General features: G+C 50.2%; 1 protein-coding gene across 1 annotated transcript in view; it reads right to left on the bottom strand.

The window, feature by feature from the left end:
• Window positions 1-23,196, bottom strand: part of RBM39 (RNA binding motif protein 39) — a 171,133-nt gene that overhangs the window by 34,316 nt on the left and 113,621 nt on the right. Inside the window, exon 8 of the mRNA XM_086932346.1 lies at window positions 3,337-3,489. Coding sequence (XP_086788472.1) covers window positions 3,337-3,489 — 153 coding nt within the window. The remainder of the gene's footprint in view (window positions 1-3,336; window positions 3,490-23,196) is intronic.

The following is a 23,196-nucleotide window of genomic DNA, read 5'->3' as shown; positions in this document are numbered from 1 at the left end:
TGATCTCGGCGACCCCAATAGAGCCGCGCGTCGAATCCGAAGAGTTTTCTTCGACCTGAACTGGGCACAGGCCATACAGTTGGCTTTGTTGTGATCCGGGGACAGGCACTTGTTGCACACTGGGTGGACATCGATGTGCGGGTATTTTGCATTGCAAATGGGCTTCTTTCCATCGTAGATCGAAGATCGGGTCGAGTGTGGAAAAAAACCGTCTGGTTCCTCGATGTCTCCTCGAAGCAATGATATCGGTACCGAACGAAACTATACCGACGCTGTCGAAAGCCTTTTGGCTTTGTAGAAAGTTTTCCTAACTTGAGCTAAGATAGTAACATCCGAACCCAACAGCGGAAAAAAACAATCTGAGGATGGAGGCGATGCCCATGCGCACTGTAGTCCAGGGGAGGAGTCACCTATCGCGTGATACTTCGAAGACTCTTCCAGGACAACAATGTGCAATCATCCGGACCCAACACTAGGCGGCGAACTATGCACAGATATGAATTCAGCAGCCCTCGAACAAAGCCATTACTGTCTTGCATAGCTGTCTAATGTAGTCACATTCAAAAAGTACAATGTGCATTTTGAGACATTCTTATCCGTGTAAAAATAATTATCTATATTATACTTTTAAATATTTCAGCGAAAACTTGATGGATGAAATGCATCTAAGTTCCCTCTCCGTTTGGCGAGCCATACATACTGTGAGACCGTTCCCTTGCATTATACCCGATGTTATCTACTTGTAATTACAGGTTCTCATGTTCTAGATATAACGAACGATTTACCAACACGCCTATGTAAAACCCACAGTTCACACCTCCTCATCCCTCTGCATATCTTTGGCCTCATTAAGCCTCTAACCTAATCACCCCTGATAGCCTCCCTTCTCCCTGCATTCACCCAAACATTTCATAAACCTCCGGCCTCTTTTCAATGTGCGACTCGCACTTGACCCACCATGATCTTTCCCTTCCGTGTTTGAAATGCATTCACAAAACCTCTTATAAATACCCCATGCTGGTGAAAGACAAGGCTTGATTCAATGTGAACTATCATACCTTCATGTGACCTGCTCTGCCAATGAGAGCAGAGCAGGTCACATGAACATTATTTAAATGTGAACAAAAAAACATGTGGCAAAGATACCGTCTCTGAGACGAGAGAATGTAGCTCTGAAAAATTGTAGAGCAGGTATAATAGTAAAGTGAAATCCAACCTCAAAAGACACCCCTGCCTCCTGTGGCCCTGCGCCCTGGAGAAGAGAACCTGAAGTGCACCTACATCCCCGAGCCCTCCAACTTGCCTGCCCAGCTGTTGGTTCCTCCCGGAAGTCTTCCTGGACCAACCCGGCAGCCAAAATCGGCAATTCCCATTGAAAACAGGGCACCTGACGCCAAATAAGCATTCGGCCGCCACTGTGGGTGCACCTTTTGTGCTAAACTCTATTCCCCATTACCCTGAACTAAAGCATAGGAGCTTTGCTCCCACAAGTTTGTAGCCTGCTCGTGAGCAGCCACCAATCGGAGGCCCCCTATCCCTTATTGGATAACATTGGACCTCTGCACCCGGCCGCCCTAGTGCCACTTAGGGTGCTTTGAGAGTGCATCCTTGACCATGGCGGAACCCTTGTTCTAACCGCAGAAACTAAACCCCCAAAGACTGAGTACTTACCTGTTAACCGATAACTTAATTTCTGTCCATAGGAATACGTTCACACTTAGAACAATTTTAAAGGGAAAAGAGTTGAGTTGATTTGTATGAAATCCTCAAAAACGACACCTGTAAAAACTGATTTTACTTACCTTTTCTCTAAAAAAAAGTGCCAGTGTGATCGCTAGGAATATCACACTGAGCATAAAAAGTAACTTAAAAGGTAATCTAAAAAGTAATTTTGATATTTCAACTCACCTGTATTTCAATCAACTGCATTTAAACCTGCATTCAATTGCAAAAACACTGCATAAGATTTTGCAAGGCATTCATTTCACTTACCTGTGCCAGGCTTGGCTTGGTTCTAAAAATAAACTAGCTTAATACTTTTATATAAAACAAATTGGTCTGAGTTCGCTCTTTGAGTGTGAGACATTTACTGATTGAGTGTGTACAACAAATGGTTAACACTACCCTCTGATAAAGCCTTACTGCTCGCCCACGCTACCACAAACAGATAGTAAGGTGCTATCTACTTTTACCTCTTCCTACCTTTTGGGTTTCACTGGACTCTGTGTACACTATATCTCCTTTTGGTATGGTATATACAGAACCAGCTTCCTACAGATAGCTGTCAGGGCTTTAAACTGCGTTGTCAAAGATGCTGAGGACTCCCACTTCGACAGGAATGTTTCAAGCATGTGAATCTAGGCACAATCCACTACTGGAGAATTATGTTAAAGAAGATGGCATCTGTGCGCCAAAGATCCCTCTAATATTGGAGGAGCATCTTCTCCCAGCTTTTCAAAAAGTTTATTTTCCTTTCCTCATGAACACCCAAAGAAAAGTTTAGGCGGGCTTAGTTTGGGGATGTGGATTCCCCTGCCTGAAAGTTTGCGCTTCCAGGGAGAGATTAGAACACAAACAATTAAGAGCACTTTCTTTGAAGCATGGTAAATATGCTCATAACAAAACATTCTGGGGGAGGGGCAATCAATAAGCATGCCACAATGGCTCACTGGTGAAAATTCCTGTGCAGCTTTCTAGGTAACATGCTGCCACCATTGTCAGCCTGACAGGCTTGGTAAAGGGGGATAAAGCACCCCTATCAAATGAGTGCACATTGGCCGCTCCCAGGGTCCCCAGCGAGACAAGCTGAGAATAGCCTAGGTCTCAGGTGCATTGGGCTCAGGTTTTTATTACAGTAGGTAAACATACCCTGGTCTGGCAAACTACTGTCACACCCCAGGTGCTGTTCAGGGCAGACTATTCTAGATAGACACAGCCACCTAACCCAAAGCAATTCACCACCATGCAGAGAACATACAATTGTGCAAATGTACCATTCAGCAGTCCACTAGACAGCCATGCATATAATATTCATACATTTACCAAACATTAAAAAGCAACTGGCCATAGCTATGGAGACTGGGCAAGGGGGGCGGGTGGGACCAGTTTTACCCACCACACTTTAGACTTTCGTCAAAATATCACACTCCTAGATCAGTCTAAGACTTACTACTGGTGTTATCTACACAAGTTTTAAGTTGAGAGAAAAAAAAATCTTTGTTTTATTTTAAAATATGTTTACAATTTCAATCTTCATCATACATTTAGATGGTTCTTGATAGCTTGTGGAAGAGTCACATTCAAAAACTCATACTTAACCTATTAAATGGTACTTACCTGAGATGCTTGAACTATGATAGGCACTCCTAGAACTCTTTGTCCAGTCAAGCCTATTGCCAGAGGTACAGAACTGACATCAACAAACTCAACATAAGCAATTCCCTTGGAACGTCTGGAGTTTCTATCTGAAATCATTCTGACATCCCGTACCTAAAATAAATAGAAAGTATTGAATTATCATATAAAAATGTATTAACACAATTAAGCACACAAAGGAGTTACATTTGGGCACTATGGCCGACATTTATGATTGCAGAAGAATCCCCTCCAAGAGATAAACCAGCTAGTGCAGCCAATTGGCTAGTTGCCTGTACACAGCTAAAAGCTTAGATATTGGCAGCCTGAGAACATTACCAGTAAACCGCATGTGCTCTCTAGTAGTGTTTGACACTAGCTTTTCAACATTTGCTTCAACCTGTGCAATTCAACCAGGCTTTGCTGCTACACTGTTCATATGAATATGTTAAGATGAGACAGGATCATGCAATGCAAATACTATGAGAATGCTGAGAAACTATTATTCACGTTCAGACAGAACTAGGAAACGTTAAACCATGGGCTGATCCAAGCTGCAAATACAAAAGTAATTCCAATTTATAATGGCATCTTAGAAGCAGCAATTGAAATAGCAAAATAAAATATATATAGTTTTATTCAGGGAAAGCAGGTAGACAAGATTTTGTTGACGTGAGCAGTAAGAGGTCCTGATCCAGAAACACTCCAAAGTTGAAAACAGAAGAAAAAGGGTGAAATTGTATACAGCAGAGACGGACTGGAGAGACCGGAGAGCACATTCAGCACTATAAGAAAATTTGAACTTTGGTTGAGCCATATCATGAATATAATTAGACTCAAAGAAACTGGAAAACTACTTATTCATGGCCATAGAAACTAGTTTGGGATGGGCATTAGAGAAATAGGCTGAAAATTATTTAAAGCGAAAAGATCTATTGAAGGTTTCCATAAAGGAGGAACAATCTGCAAGATGACGGGGACAGTGAGTTATGCTTCACCTCGCCTCCCCCACTTGAGGGGTGGAGTTGGCAGAGGTGGGCACACACCTCTCTTCCTCACTTGTTTTTTCCGCCGGTTCTCACAGACAAAGTAGGGGTCAGAACCAGTAGGGACCAGTTGCTGAAAGCAGTATGTGGCCTGGGGAAGATCAGAAAGGTGGCAAGCCTTTGAAGCTTCCCCTTCATGGACCCTGCCCATCCTGGGGGAGGAGGCTTGGCACCTCGTCCCAGGATATCCATTGTTTCAGGCCCCCGAGGCAGCAGGCTTTCCACCCAGTGGTCCAGAAACATGTCTGGTGGTGGCAGCTGAAAGCAGCTACTCAGCCCGGACACTAGTGGTAGCGAATATGCTACTTACCAGTATGCATCTGTTCTTGGCATGTAGGGCTGCTGACATTCATATCTGTGCATAGATCGCCGCCTAGTGTTGGGTCCGGATGATCGCACATTGTTGTCCTGGAAGAGTCTTCGAAGTATCACGAGATAGGTGGCTCCTCCCCTGGACTACAGTGCGCATGGGCATTCTCTCCATCCTCAGATTTTTGCGCCATTGTGGCAAAGATGGAGTGTAATACCGTAAGTGATGACCATGCTAAGAGTAATTCTGAGTGCTGCAGCCGCTACAGGCGCCGGGGAGGAGGGCGGGCGATATGAATGTCAGCAGCCCTACATGCCAAGAACAGATGCATACTGGTAAGTAGCATATTCGGTTCGAGGCATGTGGGCTGCTGAATTCATATCTGTGCATAGAATATACAGCAGTCCCTCCATTAGCGGCGGCCGCCCGTGCCAGCTGCAGCAGTTTGGAAAAGTGTCTTGAGAACAGCCTGCCCTACAGCTGCCTGCTGTTTGGAGTGCACATCTACGCAGTAGTGTTTTGTAAATGTGTGTGTGGTAGACCATGTGGCTGCTCTACATATGTCTTCTAAAGGAATATTTCCAAGGAAAGCCATGGAGGCCCCCAACTTTCGCGTGGAGTGGGCTCTTGGGGGAACCGTTAATGTGCGCTTAGCCTTTTGATAGCAAATCTGAATGCACTTAACGATCCACCTGGCTATACCTGCTTTGGAAATGGGGTTGCCTTTGTGTTGTGGCGAAAAGGCAACAAACAGTTGTTTTGTTTTCCTAAAATCTTTTGTCCTATCTATGTAGTACATTAGAGCTCTTTTGACGTCTAGTGTGTGGAGAATTCTCTCTGCCACCGACTCAGGATTCTGGAAGAACACTGGCAGTTCTATAGTCTGATTGATATGGAACTGTGAAACCACTTTAGGCAGAAACTTAGGGTTAGTGCGGAGTACCACCCTGTTGGAGTGAATCTGTATGAATGGCTCCTGGATAGTCCGTGCCTGAAGTTCACTAACTCGTCGTAGCGATGTGATTGCTATTAGGAAAGCCACTTTCCACGTCAAGAATTGAATCTCGCATGAGTGTAGAGGCTCAAAAGGTGGACCCATCAGCCTGGTGAGGACCACATTTAGGTTCCATACAGGTGCTGGTGGGTGTCTGGGAGGAATAACTCGTTGAGTCCCTCCAGAAAGGCTTTGATGGCAGGCCCTCTGAAAAGTGAGAGATGCTGCCTGTGTAGGAAGGTGGATACCTGACTATGGTTGCCCCCAACTTTTTGCCTGGTGTTTTGCTGGTTTTCCGACTTAGTTGGCCTGGGACCCTGCCAATCAGGACCCCAGGCCTACTGCTCTCTCTCTAAAATGGATTCCATGTACCTTAGGTACATATCCAATTGGTACTGGGCCACCTTATCAGACCCTGTAACTCAGGGCATAGGTGTACCCAGGGCCTACCAGGGGCTGCAGCATGCATTATGCCACCCCTGGCTGGCCATCTAAATCTGACACAACTGGCTGCACGACAGCTGGGGCAAGGTGGTGTACTCACCCTTTGCTTTAGATATAGTATACCTATATCTAACCCTAAAATGGACACACAGATTCCTATCAGTCACTCCTATGGCAGGCCTTGACAATCCTGAAGGCAGAGTGCTTGGAATCGCGTGAGATGGTGCTCTGGCATGAGCTGAGCCCGTTTGCAGCTTGCAGAACCAAGTCCTAATAGCTGTTCCATGATAACGCATACCATATACTCTTAAGTGCATTATAATCCTCGCGGGTAAATGCTATCTTTGGTATTGCTTTATCAAAACATTTCGAGTAAGGTGTCATACGAATTGGAATACTAACCCCTCGCCAATTCTGGCGACGGGGTTAGCATTCCACCCTTCTAGAGGGACACGACATGTATGTAACTGTGAACCCCGGTTAAAGTTAACTCAAGCCTCAGCATCACAAAATGGATGCTGCCACCACAGACACGAGTCTGACCCCCTGCAGCTGGGAGTCCTTCCAGCGAGGGGAGCTTGGACAAAGGGTTTCCTGTCAGGGGCGGTGCTAGCACCATCCCAGACAGGCTTTTGTGTATCCTGGGTAGGCAGGGCTTTAGAGGAAGGTGACTGCAAGTGGCACCCCGGTGCTCACTATGCATCTGCCGGCTAGAACCAGTTCCAGGGGCACACCAGCCCCTGAGCTGGGGAAAGTCCGGCATGGGAGAGGGGTGTAACCACCCCCCTTCCTGGTCCCACCCCTAGGGCAGGACCTAGTGGCGTACCCACCCCTTTCTTTAGGATAAAGGCAGGAGCGGGGACCCTTCCAAATTAGATCTTTGAATCAAGAAACTACTTTCTACAAAAGGAACTCTCGACTTCTTCTCAAGATTTCTCCCTTGTGACTAAGGAGTAGTCACCCTGCACCCGCAGGCACCATCTAAGAACACTGCGGTTTGCTGCACATCCTTCCTCCGGAATCCGACTGACCAGCACGACGAGACCCGGCTTCCCTGGCACCTCTGACCTCTACCTACCTCTACAGCTAAGCTGAGAACCGTGGGTGCGACGAGACCTCGAGGGACCGGCCATCATCAGAACTGCACGACTTCTATCCAGCACGACCGCCAAGGGATCCTCTGGTGAGTGCTTTGGGGTCCGAGAAGCCCCGACCCTGAGCAGCTCCAGCACCGAAGACCAGCCCCCCAGCATCCACAAGATCTGCGTTGGGCCCTTCTGCTTTTTGGCTGCTCACCGCGTTGTCTGGCTACTAGCCCACTGGCTTGTGGCCTTCCCGACGACGACCGACGACACCACCACTGCTGGTCTGGTTGCTCCAGACTGGCCCTTGCTCCCTTCCATAAGAGGAGCACCTCGGACCCTCCTGGTCCACTCCAGACGCCATTTTAGGTCCACCGCGTGGGCTTGAATTTGCCAAGACTTGTTGCCCCAATCCTGGGTCCAGCGACGTCGACCGCATCAACCATCGTGGGACAGCTCGCACCTCCATCCTGGTCGCCGACAATGCCTCCTGGTCCGTGAGACTGCAGAGCCCAGCGTCGCCCACTCACCTGGTCGAGGTGACTCCATCCGGTGCCATCCTGGTGCCCATCTGATCACTGGCTAGTGATTCAGGACTTGGTCCCCTCTGCTTACAGATGTCTTCCATCTTCGATCCAGGCTTGGATCCATTGAACAATCTTCACTGGTCGCCTGCCAGCAACTCCTTTCAGGCTCCTGGTTCGTCAACAAGGATTCCCGACGTCTTGTCAGACCTATGCAGCCGCAGCCCCTGGGCTAGGTAACTTCGGCATTTCGGTGCCCCAGCATAGCCTCACTATCCAAGGGTCCAGATCCACTGTCGTTTTCAACCTACCTTGTCGGGTTCGCCCGAGAACACTAACTTTGCTTTTACTAGCCTCCATAGACTTTGTCCCACATCCCGTGTGAGAGTGCACACTCTGCACCCGAGTCCCCTAGGCCTCCTACTAGTAATCTGAAGGTCCAGTAACGTAGTCCTAGCGATTCCAAAGCCTATTAGTCCAGTACTTACCTGCTAGTAATTTCGCATTCCACTTCCATAGTATATGGTTTTCTGTGCCCCTCGGGCCCGTCGACGTCATTCTCGTTGACTAAGATTACCATACCGTCTACGTCATCGTCGATGAAAAAGACACTTCTGTCAACGACGTCATCGACTAAGAAGACACTCCCGATGACGTAATAGTCAACTATTACATCGTCGACAGCCACACAGTCGACAAAGATTACTTAGTCGTCAAAATCATCGCCGACGACGATTGCCTCGTCGACGAAAGCATAGTCGAAGAAGATTGATGTTCCACAGACTGTTACCCACTGGTTAGAGGCGGCAGACCCGAGAGCAGAGGACGGCCCGGGACCAGGGTTCGATTCCCGGCGCGGCAGGTTTCTGGACCAGGGTCAGCGGACTCGATAATTCTCTCGCCTCGGTGCCCACTCTGATCAGCGATCACACTCGGCAACTCTGGGCACTAGCTTGCCTCATCTTCACTAACGGCCCCACCAGACCGCCGGGGATGCCTGGTCTCACCCTGGAGATACCCATTAAGGGACCATCTCTCAGGGAAGCCAGGAAGGGTTTCGCAGCGGTCGAAGCGCCTTGGGACCCTACGGGTAAGTAGTGCGCTATATAAATGCCAATACATTACATTACATTACTGTTTTTTTTCCGTCCACGACACCGACAACGGTGGCACCGACGACGCCTCTATCAGCTTGTACACAACTGCAAGTGTGGTCAGCTATGCCGTCTACGAAAGCTTCATTGCTAGAAAGACAGGGATCATCCTTAGCGGTTCTATCACCGTTAAGTTACCGGAGCAGTTATTAGATTCTGGAAACCCTTGGTAGGATCAAAAGCATTGTCCTTACACCACAGGTGAAATCTCTTCTACTTGAAAGCATAAGAATTTCTAGTGGAGGGTCTCTTTGCTTCCCTGAGAATGTGCATACAGTCGGCAGAGAGGTCTAGGTGTCCGTACTGGATGACTTCAGGAGCCATGCAGTCAATCGCAGGGACGAGAGGTTGGGATGAAATACTCTCTCCTCGTTCTTGGTCAGCAAATCCGGGTAACAAGGCAGCCTCTGGTGTGGAGCTTCTGTCAGCTGCAGGAGATCCAGATACCACCACTGGCACGGCCACTCTGGTGCAATCAGGATCATTCTGGTGTTGGTCCTGTAACACATCTGTATGACCGCCTGGATCTGAGGGAGTGGCGGAAAAGCTACAGCAATGTCTGCGACCAGCTGATCAAAATTCCCCTGTGATCTTTGCTGAGGGAATCTGGACGCAAAGACGGGGCATTTTGTATTTGCCGCATCTGCGAACAGGTCGATGTCTGGCACTCCCCATTGCCAAAAGACATCCTGAGCGACTTTGTCGTTGAGCACCCAGTCGTACGCTTCTACGAAGTCTCTGCTGAGAACATTTGCCTGCACGTTCAAGGTTCCTGGAAGATGAACGGCTACGATAGTTAAGACTCCTTATCAGAAGCCACTTCCATATGGTCTGGGCCTCCAGAGACAGGAGCTGTGACGTGGTGCCTCCCTGCTTGTTCAGATGGGTACATTGTTGTTGTGTTGTCTGTCTGAATCTGAATGGAGCTTGACTGTAGGGACGGGTACAGAGACTTGAGAGCAAGATGGACTGCCCTTAGTTCCAAGAAGCTGATGTGATAACTTCTCTCTGTCTCGGACCAGAAACCTTGTACCTGAAGCTGGTCCATGTGAGCTCCCCAACCCTGCAGTGAGGCATCTGTACCCACTGTCTGGGTCGGAGGGACCTGATGAAAAGGGAAGCCTAGCAGAAGGTGTGAGCGTTTCATCCACCATTTGATGGAGTCCCTGGCAGCCTGAGGAAGAGAGATACAATCTTCCCAACGGACTGACCTCTGTGTCAATTGATCTTCGAGGGACTGTTGTAGAGGCTGCATGGGAAGTCTGGCATTGGACACAATGAAAATGCATGAGGCCATCGATCCCAACAGCGATGACACCTGCCTTGCTGTGGGATGTGTAGAGCTGAGAAGAGGGCAGCACTTGATCAGCATTGATGACAACCTCTCCTCCGAAGGACACACGCTTGCCCTTGCGGAGTCCAGGGAAGCACCCAGATAATGTATCTGTTGCGTGGGGTTTGAGGACTGACTTCTTGTAGTTCACTTATTTATTTATTTTATTTATTTTATTTTGAAAGTTTTATATAGCGCGGACAAGATCCTTGCAGATATCAGAGCGCTTTACAAAGAGAAGTACATGTGGGAGCATGGATAAAAAGATAAAACAATAGGTCAATAAGTACAAATTGGTGGCAGCTAAGCCCAACATGAGTACAGACTAATACAAATATGCGGTTACAGAGCCAACCTGTGAGTAATAAACAGTTAATACAAATAAGCAAAAGGGTCAAACATGTAGTATAGATCGGTGCAGAGTACTAACAGTGATCAAGATAGTGGTTCAGGTGTATTTAGCCATGAGGATAGCTTTTACTTCCTTTTTAAAGAGTGTGGTGGAAGAGATAAGTCTGGTTTCGGCCGGGAGAGAATTCCAGATCCTAGGCGCCATTCCCGAGAAGGAGCGCTTATATGTTTTTTCCTTCCGGAATCTTCGAGGTTTCAGCAGAAGATTGTTTGTGCCTCTGGTGTTTCTAGCTCCTCCCGAGATTGTCAGTTTCTGAGCGAGGTATCCTGGTGAGTTTGGATGTACCGCCTTGTGTGTCATGCAGGCGATTTTCAGATGTATTCTAGCTTCAAATGGCAGCCAGTTCAGGGCTTTCAAGTCAGGGGTAATATGGGAGTGTTTTTTTGACCCAGTGATGAGTCTCGCTGCAGCGTTTAGAGAAGCTCTTAGGGGTGCAGTTGTAGTTAGGGGGAGTCCGCAGAGGGCGATGCTGCCGTATTCAATTCGAGGGATGACTAGAGCTTGTACTGCGGTTTGGAAGTCTTTGGCTGGGAGGTAAGGTTTAAGTTTCCTCAGAGTGTTGATCTGGTGGGTTGGACATTGAGTGCAGTTAGGTCTTTAAGCCAAATTTGAGTGGTGGAGACCTTCGCTGGAGGTGAGATCAAAAGGAACTCTGTTTTCAGGGCATTGAGTTTGAGATGATTATCGGCCAGCCAGGACTGGGTGCTTCTGATCGTTGAATTCAGGAGCAAGATGTCCTTGGGGGACTGTAATTTGAGATAAAGCTGGGTGTCATCTGCGTACATGTGGAAGTGTACACTGGATGCTTGTAGCAAGGTAGTGAGCGGTTCCATGACTAGGTTGAACAGGGTTGGTGAAAGAGAGGATCCTTGGGGGACACCTAGTGTTACGGGTATTGGCGAGGACATCAGGTTGTTGCTCTTGAATTTCTGCGCCCTGTTGTGAAGAAAGGAGGTGAACCACTTGAGAACAGTTCCAGATAAGCCCATTCTTGTGTTTAGAAGCTCTAGTAGATTCTCATGTTTAACAGTATCAAATGCCGAAGAGAGATCAAGGAGGATGAGGAGGCAGGTGTCATTTTGGTCTTGCATTTGAAGCGCGTTGTCAATTATGTGAGTCATAGCCGTTTCTGTACTGTGCCCTGCTCGGAAGCCTGACTGGTGCGGGTTGAGGAGCTCGAATTGTTCAATGTGTTTAGTCAATTGTAGTTGTGCGCATTTTTCTAGCAGTTTGGCGAGAGTGGGAATATTGGTAATGGGACGGTAATTGTTGAGATCAGAAGGGTCGGCTGTAGGTTTCTTTAGGAGAGGTGTGACCTGACCAACTTTTAGTGAGTCAGGTATGCTTCCTTGTTGGAGAGCTGTTGATAATTTTAGTCCAGAGAGGGATAAGCACGGGGTGAAGTCTTTTACTGCTGCAGCAGGGAGGGGGTCCGTGAGGTGATTGGATGGTTTCAGGGTGCTGAGCAGTTTGCCAATTTCTTCTTCTGAGAATGTGCCAAAGGTTGACCATGTGGCATTGTTTTTAGGTTCAGTGGCTGCTAGGCACTGTGGTTTGGAGTAGAGGCTTGCGTCAATGAGGAGATCGCTCTTTATGTTGTCGGTTTTTTGAGAAAAGAAAGCAGCGAAGTCTTCACAGGTTGGTGCCTCACGCGCAGTGATGAGTGGTTGGGGTTGATCCTTGGATTGTGATCTGATTAGCTCAAACAGTTTTCTCAGACGGTTTTTTGCTTGGTCGAGCTGGAGGCTGAAGAAGTCTGCTTTTGAGCGTTTTATTTTCCTGAAGTAGTCGTTTCTCTTTCTCTTCAGATCTTTTAGGTGCATTGCCGAGGGATTTGATCTCCAGGTACGCTCTGCCATTCGCATGTCTCGTCTATCTTCATTGAGTCTCCCGTCGTACCATGGATTGGCAATTAGTAGAGGCTCTTTTTAGCTGCAAAGGTGCAGCCTCATTAATTATAGGGGTCATAGCGTTGAGATAATGATCACAGTGTTTGAACATCCGTATCGCCTGTCGGTGGCAGTAAGACATTGCACCTGTTAGGGGGCAGAGAGCTTGGGTTGAGTTTTTTCAAGTCTCTTTTCCAGACTTTAGGCTTGGATACTTGAGCCGGGTTAGCTTTAACTTTTTCATTGATAAAGAATGTGACAGTATGATGATCTGACCAGTCACAGGGTTGGATGGAGTCGAGTTGGAAAGATTCCTCTTTGGAGATGACCAGGTCAAGGATAGATCCTTTCTCGTGGGTCGGGCTGTTGCATATTTGGGTGAGGTTGAGGGCATCGAGGAAGTTTTTAAGACTATTTACCACCGCGTCCTTGCAATCGTTCCAGTGTAGGTTGAAGTCACCAAGGTATATTTGGGTGAGCTGCCGTCCGGAGTTGGTTGAGATCAAATCCATGATTTGTTGGGAAAAGGTGGAGTTGTCCCTGGGTGGGTGGTAGATGCTGTGAAGAGTACATATCGGTTTGCCCTCACTGATAATGTCAAGGCAGATGTATTCCCAGGTTGTTGGGGATGGTACGGAGGTAGAATTGACTTTCTGAACAGAGAAGTTGTTCCTGTAGATGCATGCGATTCCACCACCTAATTTGCCTGCTCTGTCTAGCCTGATAATGTGGTAATTCTGAGGAACCAGAATGTCCATTATAGGTGTTGATGATTCAGTTAGCCATGTTTCGGTCAGGATGATTAGGTCAAGGTCCGTTGATAAGAGGAGATCAGCAATAGCGGCAGAGTGTTTCGAGGCCGATCTACAGTTGAGGAGAGAGCATTTGAGACGAGGTGTGTTGAGGGTGGTTCTAGAGAAAGAGGGACTTTTCTAAGGTTATTGGGGATGGAGAGTCTGCTGTTTAGTGTGGGGGGTCTAAGGGGATTTGAGTGTATCGTGGGAATGTTGAGGTGTGGGGTGGTTATGTTATTTGGGGGGGCTGGGTCGTAGGAGCGGAGAAGGGTGAGAGTGTCGCGGTCAGAAGTATAATTGTGGGTGCGACGAGGGCGGTTGTTGCGATTGCTAGCTGGGAGTGAGGTCAGGTTGGGGGAAAGTTGAGTGAGAGAGTTAGTCGGAGGAGTGTGGGACCCGTTGGGCGGAGAGGTGTAGTTGTGTGAGGGGGGGTTGTATGGACGGCGAGGGGGACGAGGGCAATTGCTGCGCCTATGGGCAGTGACTGTCGCCCGGTTTGGGGCGTGATGAGTGAGGGAGTCAGCTGGGGGGGTAGGAGACAAGTTGGGAGGGGAGGTGGGTGCTGGGTGTATGAGGTGGGTGGCGAGTAGTTCCTTGATGTTGTGTATGTCTTCTTTGATCTGAGTGAGGGTGGCCATGATGATGTCCATCGTGGGGTATGTGGTGGAGGTGGGGGCTGCAGTCAGAGGTGAATGGCTGACCAGGGAATTCGTGTGCAGGTGGGAGCGTGGGCTGTTGTTCGAGGAGGTGTGCGTTGTGTTGGTGTCCGGGAAGGTGTTGGGGAGGAGAGATGTTTCGGGCGGGAGGGGTGCGGATGAGGTAGGGGGGAGGTTGGCGGTATGAGTGAGGGCCTTGGTGGTAGGCGAGGGGGTCAGGGTGTGTGCTGGGAGCCTGATAGTCGTGGTGGGGGGGCAGGAAGGGTAATGGGGGCTGAGAGTAGGAGGGGAAATGGGATAGGGTATGGTCCTGTTGTGGGGAGGGGGGAGTTAAATTAGGAGAGGAGGTGTGCTTTGCGTGATTGGTTAGAGGGTAGTGGGGACTGAGAATGGGGGGGGATGAAGGGGGGGATTTGTCGCAGTGCGTGTTGTTCTGGTGCTGGACTATGTTAGGTGCGTTGTGTGTGGATGAGGTAGGGAGGAGGTTGGCGGTATGAGTGAGGGCATTGGTGGTAGGCGAGGGGTTCAGGGTGTCTGCTGGGGGACTGATAGTCGTGGTGGGGGAGCAGGAAGGGTAGTGGGGGCTGAGAGTAGGGGGGGAAAAGGGATAGGGTATGGTCCTGTTGTGGGGAGGGGGGTCAAATTACGAGGGGAGGTGTGCTTTGCGTGATTGGTTAGAGGGTAGTGGGGACTGAGAATGGGGGGGGATTTGTCGCAGTGTGTGTTCTGGTGCTGGACTATGTTAGGTGCGTTGTGTGTGAGAGCTGTGCTGTTAGGGGTGAGCGGAGTAATGATGCCCGCTGTAGGTGTGAGAGGAGTGTTGATGGTATGTATGGGGGTCTGGGGGTTGGTAAGGGCGGGGGGGGGGGGTGAGTGGAGACTGGGAGAGCGCGATCTGTGTCTGAGTTTGAGGCGTGTGTTACAACTGCTAGGTGCTGAACTGGGATAGAGGGGTTGTGGGTGGGAGATGGGCGATCAGGGGTGGTAGATGTGCCCCTGACAGTGGAGTATGTGGCTGTGAGGTCATGAATGGTGGGACTGGAGGGGATGTGAGTGTTGGAACTCGAATGGGAGAGGTGCTCTTTGAGGATGGGGAACAGGTTGTCTAGCAGTTCCAGGTTCCGGTCTGTGGATTGAGCTAGGACAATCCCGTTGAGGTGTGGGGTGGTTGTGTGAGTTTGGGGGGCTGGGTCATAGGAGCGGAGAAGGGTGAGTGTGTCGCGGTCAGAAGAAGAGTTGTGGGTGCGACGAGAGCGGTTGTTGCGATTACGGACTGGGATTGAGGTCAGATTGGGGGATAGCTGAGTGAGAGAGTTAGTCGGTGGGGGACAAGTTGGACGGGGAGGTGTAGTTGTGTGAGGGGTTACAGAGGCGATGCGGGGGACGAGGGCAGTCGCTGCGCCTATGAGCAGGGATTGACGCCCGGTGTGGGGCGTGTTGAGTGAGGGAGTCAGCAGGCGGAGTAGGGGACAAGTTGGGAGGGGAGGTGGAGGTGGGTGGGGTGTGTATGGGGTGTGTGGAGAGTAGTTCTTTGATGGCGTGTATGTCTTCTTTGATCTGAGAGAGGGTGGCCAAGATGTAGTCCATCGTGGGGTAGGTGGTGGAGGTGGGGGTGGCAGTCGGGGGTGAATGGCTGACCAGGGAATTCGTGTGCAGGTGGGAGAGAGGGCTGGTGTTCGAGCAGGTCTGCGTTGTGTTCGTGTGCGGGATGGAGTTAGGGAGGCGAGAGGTTTTGAGTGGGAGGGGTGTGGATGAGGTAGGGAGGAGGTTGGTGGTATGAGTGAGGGCATTGGAGGTAGGCGGGGTGGTCAAGGTGTAGGCTGGGAGACTGATAGCCGTGGTGGGGGTGCAGGGAGGATAATGGGGGCTGAGAGTAGGAGGGGAAGTGGGATCGGAGATGGTCCTGTTGAGGGGAGGGGGGAGTTAAATTAACAGAGGAGGTATGTTCTGCGTAGTTGGTTAGAGGGTAATGGGGACTGAGAATGGGGGGGATAGAGGGGGGGATTTGTCGGAGTGCGTGTTATTCTGGTGCTGGACTAAGTTAGGTGTGTTATGGGTGAGAGCTGTGCTGTCCGCGGTGAGCGGGGTGTTAATGCCCGCTGTAGGTGTGATAAGGAGTGTTGAAGGTATGTGTGGAGGTCCGCGAGTTGGGGTGAAGGGGCGGGGGTGTGAGTGGTGTATGAGGGGGAGCGATCTGTGTCTGTGCTTGGGTGCTGAATTGGGATAGTGGTGTTGTGGGTGGAGGATGAGAGGTCAAGGGTGGTAGGTGTGTCCCTGATTGAGGAGTATGTAGCTGTGAGGTCATGGTTGGTGGTACTGGAGATATGAGTGTTGGTACGTGAATTGGAGAGGTGTTCTTTGAAAGTGGGGAACAGGTTGTCTAGCAGTTCCAGGTTCCTGTCTGTGGATTGTGTTAGGACAATCCCGTTATTGTAAATAGTGATGGTGGCTCTGCCTGGAAAGAGTTGGGATGGTGTGATGGAGAGAGTTAGGCTGTGAGCGGATTTCCTGGTGGAGGAGACGGTGAGTAGGGTGAGGAACGATTTTTTCCATTGAGCTCTGCGTGCGGTATGGAATATGATATCAGTGTTCAGGGATCCATTGACCGGTGAGAAGTAGGTGTCAGCAAAGGGTGTTTCAGGGTGTGACCTAAGGAAGTTGTGTTTAAAGCGTTTAGCGGCTTTTTTGGTGAGTGACGGTGGGTAGTTGATTTTATATGTGTGATTGCCGATAGGGTCCATGTTGCGATGATGGTTTAGGAGGGAATGGGGGAATGCAGTATAGTGGTAAACATGTGCAGTAGAAACAAATACATGCAGTCGGTTACACAGTGCAAGAATAATACTAGATATCACTCAGCATAGCCCAAATGTAAGAATGTGCAGAGAAACATATACATATAATAAATTATAAAGTACACGAGTGGCACTAGTGATCTATCGGCATAACCAGGATAAGCGAGCGTGCAATATAGTAAATACATACGATATTAAAGTATAGCAAATACCTACGAAATTACAAAGTAGAGCAAGTATATAAGTAGTACAAAGTACCCAAGTAAAATAAAATCCTGGGAAAGGGTACAGATGCACGTATCAAGTTACGTGTGCAACCAGAGATATATGGGATAGTAGTCTGTGCCTTAGAGAGAAGAGTGAAAATGGATGCAGGTTGTGTAGCTGTGCAATAGTGCAGGATACATTAGAGGTATATTAAGTATGAGGTAGCGGTCTGTGCCTAACAGGAGAGAGAAAGTAGGAATAGGAGTAGGTTACATTAGGTGTATATTAAGTGTGAGGTAGCAGTTTGTGCATAACATGAGAGAGAGGTAGGAAAGGGAGTAGGTTACGGAAATGTGCAGAGTAGTGCAGAAAACAAGTGCACGTATAATATTGATAGAATATAGAGGAAGGATCCAGATACAACAATTTACATGAGTCAAAACTCAAAAATCGAAGGTGACATTGGTTGTCAACCCAAATAGTATGCGGTAGCAATCTGTGCATTTACAAATGTTCAAAAAACAGGTAAAAGTGGCACTAGTGAGGAATCCTAATATATGAGGTAATAATCTGTGCGTTACAGGCGTTGGACAACAACGCACACAACTGCAAGGAACTCTTCAACATCGTCAAAGAGCTTTCCAACCCCAGCGCAGGAAACAACGACATCACCCCATCGCAAGACCTCTGCAACTCCCTGGCTTCATACTTCCACAACAAGATCGCGGACATACACAACAGCTTCAACAACCAACCAACGCACACCATGACCGAACAACCACCCCCCACCACCACCCTCCGCGCCTGGACCCCGATCAGCACCGAAGACACCATCCGCACGATGAACTCCATCCACTCCGGATCACCGACCGACCCCTGCCCTCACCACTTCTTCAACAAAGCCGACGCTGTCATCGCACCCCACCTGCGAGACATCATCAACACATCCCTCGACACCACCATCTTCCCCGAGAGCTGGAAACACGCCGAACTCAGCGCCCTACTCAAGAAACCAACAGCGGACCCCACCGACCTCAAGAATTACCGCCCCATCTCGCTCCTCCCGTTTCCAGCCAAAGTCATCGAGAAGACCGTCAACAAGCAGATGGCCGCTTTCCTCGAGACGAACGGATCCCTCGACCCCTCACAGTCCGGCTTCCGAGCCAACCACAGCACCGAGACCGCCCTCATCGCCGCCACCGACGACATCCGAGCCCTGATGGACAATGGAGAAACAGCGGCCCTCATCCTCCTAGACCTCTCCGCGGCATTCGACACGGTCTGCCACCGCACCCTAGTACGGCGCCTCAGCAACGTCGGAATCCAGGACAAGGCGCTGGAGTGGATCACCTCCTTCCTCGACGGGAGAACACAGAGAGTCCGCCTACCACCGTACAAGTCAGAGGCCACCGAAGTCATCTGCGGCGTCCCCCAAGGATCATCTCTGAGCCCCACCCTCTTCAACGTCTACATGAGCCCCCTCGCGGCCATCGTACGCAAACACAACCTCAGCATAATCTCCTACGCCGACGACACCCAGCTGATCCTCTCCCTGACCAACGACCCCGCCGCCGCCAGAGCCAACCTGCACGAAGGGATGAAAGAGGTAGCCGAGTGGATGACGACCAGCCGCCTGAAACTGAACTCGGACAAGACGGAGGTCCTCATCCTGGGCTCCTCTCCCTCCGCCTGGGACGACTCCTGGTGGCCTCCCGCCCTGGGCACCGCACCCAAACCGACAGACCATGCACGCAACCTGGGCTTCATCCTGGACTCCTCCCTCTCCATGACCAGGCAAGTCAACAACGTCTCCTCGGCATGCTTCAACATCCTACGCATGCTACGGAAGATCTTCTGGTGGATCCCCACCGAGACCAGGAAGACCGTCACCCAGGCCCTCGTCACCAGCCGACTGGACTACGGCAACGCCCTCTACGCCGGGACCACCGCCAAGCTCCAGAAGAGACTCCAGCGGATCCAGAACGCCTCAGCCAGACTCATCCTCGACATCCCACGAACCAGCCACATCTCCGGACATCTGCGAGACCTTCACTGGCTCCCCGTCAACAAAAGAATCACCTTCCGCCTCCTCACCCACGCACACAAAGCCCTACACGACCAAGGCCCGAGCTACCTCAACAGCCGAGTCAACTTCTACGCTCCCAAACGCCACCTCCGATCAGCCAACCACGCCCTCGCCGCCGTCCCCCGCATCCGAAGAGCGACTACAGGAGGAAGGTCCTTCTCCCACCTGGCCGCCAAGACCTGGAACTCCCTCCCGACCGACCTGCGCCTGACCCAAGACCACCTCTCCTTCAGGAAGAAGCTGAAGACCTGGCTGTTCGAGCAGTAGCGGCCCCCCCCCCCCCCCCCCCAGCGCCTTGAGACCCCACGGGTATGTAGCGCGCTTTATAAGTGTCACTGATTGATTGATTGATTGATTGATTCAAAATACCGATATAGGTATAGTACTGCAATGGTATGCAAACACTCTGTCATATTTAAGGTAGTAATCTGTGCAATACAAATGTTTAAAATAAAGCTAGGAGTGTACTAATGCAATGATGGCAAACACTCTTTCATATATGAGGTAGCAGTCTGTGTAATACAAAAATTCAGAATAGGCTAGGAGAGCAATACTGCAATAATACAATAATAGGCAGACATTCTTTCATATAGGAGGTAGTAATCTGCCCTAAACAAATGATAAAACTATAAGTAAAAGTATAATACTACGGGCATAGGCCGGCATTCTGTTCTACTATTCTAAAATACTATAATCCAATAAAACTAGAAACTAGACTAAAATGGCCGCCAAATAGTTCAGATCAAGCCAGTAGTCCTCTGTTTGTTGCTGTGCAGGCTGGGAGAAAGAGAAAATAGTCCTCTGTTTTCTGCTATTACTCTGAGCACAGGGGAAGAGATTCCACTTTCTGTGTAAGCAAACAGAGCTCAAGGCTAGCTGGGAGGAAATCTTATCTCTGTGTGGGGGAGTTAAGCTGCGGGGCCACGTGGACGACAGAGGTATGGGGGGATTTATTGTTACAGTTTTATGGCCCCAGCCATTTTGTACAAAGGAGTTAGATTTTTCAAAAGAGAGCCGGCGGGTGGGAGAAGTAAATACCTGAGTTTCTGTGTTTCAGTAAATATAGCCAGTAGAGTTTTACAGAAGCACTACATTAATCCATGATTGGCTTCCTTCCTCTTCGTAGATGTATGTGGCTGTATATACTTGATCTCACGTCAGAGCTCAGCCTGTATTATATTGAAAAGCATCCCATCCATTTGCCAGGAATCAACCGATGTCAATAGGGGCAGGCTTCGGTGTTCTGTCGCCCCTACAGCTCCTCGCTCGCTCTTATTAAAAGAAAGGTTCTTTTTGAAGTTGAGCTGTGTTTAGCTCTCGCGGGTCCGCTTCGATAGCTTGTGACCCCGCCGTGTTAGCCAGCAACCGGCGTCCCTCCCAGCTCTCCAGACCGCTAGTATTTCTCTGCTGCGGTGTGTGGGGGGAGAGGGGGGGGGTTGCGTCGTCATGTCCCGGTGCTGCCTTTGCTGCCGTCGGGACCAAAGGGAATGAAAGGGGTCCGGTGCTCCTCCCGCTTTGGTCCTGGTGCCCGCTGCCCCGCTCTGATTCCTCTGCTGCGGCGGGAGGGGCAAGGATGTGGAGGGAGGGGGGGCTCCGTTGTCGTCTTGCTCCCGCTGATCTCGGTGATCCTCCTGCCGATCCTGGTGCTGCGACCAGCGTCCTCTGCTGCAGTCGGGCGGGTGTTCCGTTGTTGTTGCCTCAGCCCCCTTCGGTCCCGGGATGTCCGCTGAGATGCGACCCTCTAGCTCCCGATATCAGCGTCTGCCTTCTGTTTGGGGGTGGGGGGGGAGGGTCCGGTGTGCTTTCCGTTCTGTCCTCGGTGTTGGCTGTGGAGGATATCGGGTGTCGATTACCACCGTCCCGAGCCTCACTCCGCCTAACGATGTCCCTTGGGTTCCTCTGCTGTGGTGCGGGCCGTTTCCAACGTTGTTCCGCGTCCCAAGGCTTTCACAGCTCTCCGTTCCTGCAGGGACTTCTCTGTTAAGACGCTGGCGGGTCACAGCGGTGTCCAAAACATTACTCCTGTTACTCTTGCTCCTGGGGAGGTCGATGGCTGCTGCTAACAGGGATATACCCGGTTAAGGGATCCCAAGCACGGGGAGCTCCTTCGGGGAGCTCCTACCAGGCGGCCATCTTTGCAACCCCAGGGAGTACAGCAGATTGAGACAGTATGAGAGATGGCTCTGGAGTAGTGAAGGTGTGGAACTTTTTAGGAGCCAGTCATCTAGGTAGGGATAGACCAAGATCTTTTGCCTGCGGGGGAAGGCAGCCACCACCGCCATGCACTTGGAGAACATCCGGGGGGCAGATTTGTGCCCGAAGGGAAGTACACGGTACTGGTAGTGCTGACGAGAAACCTGGAACCGGAGGAATTTGCGATGTTTCACCGAAACAGGAATGTGAATGTAGGCGTCCTGCAGGTCGATGGCACACATCTAGTCTCCCTGGTAGAGATGTGGGAAAATCTGGAGTAGGAGAGTAGGGTCTGCTTCCTATGGTCACACCCACTTTTTGCTTGGCTTTACTGGCTTTTCGACTTCGATATGGCTGTGGGACTGCTAATCAGACCCACCAACAGATGCGCACTCTCTAAATTTACACCATGTACCCTTGGTACATCCACAATTGGGAGTTGGTTCACCTTATCAGCCCCTGTAGAAATGTACCCTAGGTACTCAGGGCATAGGTGTAACCAAGGCCTACCAGGGGCTGCAGCATGTATTATGCCACCCCTGGCTGGCCACGCAAATAGACAACTGGCTGACCACTCAGCTGGGGCAAGGTCGTGTAATCACCCCTTGCTTAGGTATAGTATTCCTATACCTACCTATATATAGACACATAGTAACCTACAAGTCACTCCTATGGCAGGCCTTAACAATCCTGGAGGCCGAGTGCTTGGTTTTATGTGAGATGGTGCTCTAGCATTAGCTGAGCCTGTCTGCAGCTTTCGGAACCATGTCCTTACAGCTGTTCTATGATATCGCCATACCATATACTCTTAAGTGCATTATAATCCTCGCAGTTAATGCTAACTTTGGTTTGGCTTTATCCAAACATGTTGTGTAAGGTGTCATACGCTTTGGAATACTACCCCCTTGCCAATTCTGGCGACGGGGGTAGCATTCCACCCTTCTAGAGGGAGGAGACATGTTGTTGCTGACTATCCCGGTTAAAGTTAACCAGAGCCCCAGCGTCACAAAATGGACGCTGCTGCAGACACAAGTCTGACCTCCTGCTGCTGGGAGACCTTCCAGTCACGGAGGTTTGGACAATAGGTTTCCTGCCTGGAGAGGTGTGAGTACCACCCCAGACAGGACTTTGTGTATTGGGACAGGGAGGGCTGAACAGAATGAGACACTGCCTGGAGCACCCTGGGAGCTCCATGCATACCCCAGTTCAAACCGGTTGCTGGGGCACTCCAGCCCCAGCTCTGGCGCGAAACTGAACAAAGGAGAGGGGGTGTAACTACCCCCCTTCCTGGTCCCACCCATAGGAGGGACCTAGAAAGTAATTCAGCCCCTTTTAGTTGTATAAAGGTAGGAGCTGAGTCCTGAGACTTTAGATTAAGCCTGAATTGTAACTTGACACGAAAATCGGGACCTTCGACGTTCTGAAGCTTTAGACTGAAGAATCTCCCTTGTGGCCAAGGAGTGAACACCCTGGGCAACCAGGCACCATCCAGCAAATCAACGGCTTGCTTTGTCGACGTTCCCGCCGGAACCCGAGCACAGAGCCTGCCTTCCAGAACTCTGACCCTCTCTTCACGACTGCAGCATAGCTGAGATCTGTGGAGGCGACGAGACACATGGGACCGGGCATCTTAAAAAGCCTGCAACTTGCTACCTGTGCAGCTCCTGAGGCATCTTTGAAGCTGTACAATGGGGACTGAGAAACCCCGAACCCGAGCTCCACCTGCACCGAAGATCAACCCTCCACGTGATCTGCGTGGGGCCCTTCTGCGTGTGTTCTGCTCGACGCGTTGTCCGGTTGCTGGCCCGTTGGCTAGTAGCCTCTGTGACGACAATCCTTTAGAACCACCTCGCTGGTTTGGTTGCTCCAGACTGGCCGTTGCCTCCCTGCAAACGTGCGGTACCTCAGACCTTGCTGGTCTGC

Source organism: Lissotriton vulgaris, chromosome 7 (assembly GCF_964263255.1).
Source record: "Lissotriton vulgaris chromosome 7, aLisVul1.2, whole genome shotgun sequence".
Taxonomy (NCBI): domain Eukaryota; kingdom Metazoa; phylum Chordata; class Amphibia; order Caudata; family Salamandridae; genus Lissotriton; species Lissotriton vulgaris.
This window is presented reverse-complemented; position numbering and strand designations above follow the sequence as displayed.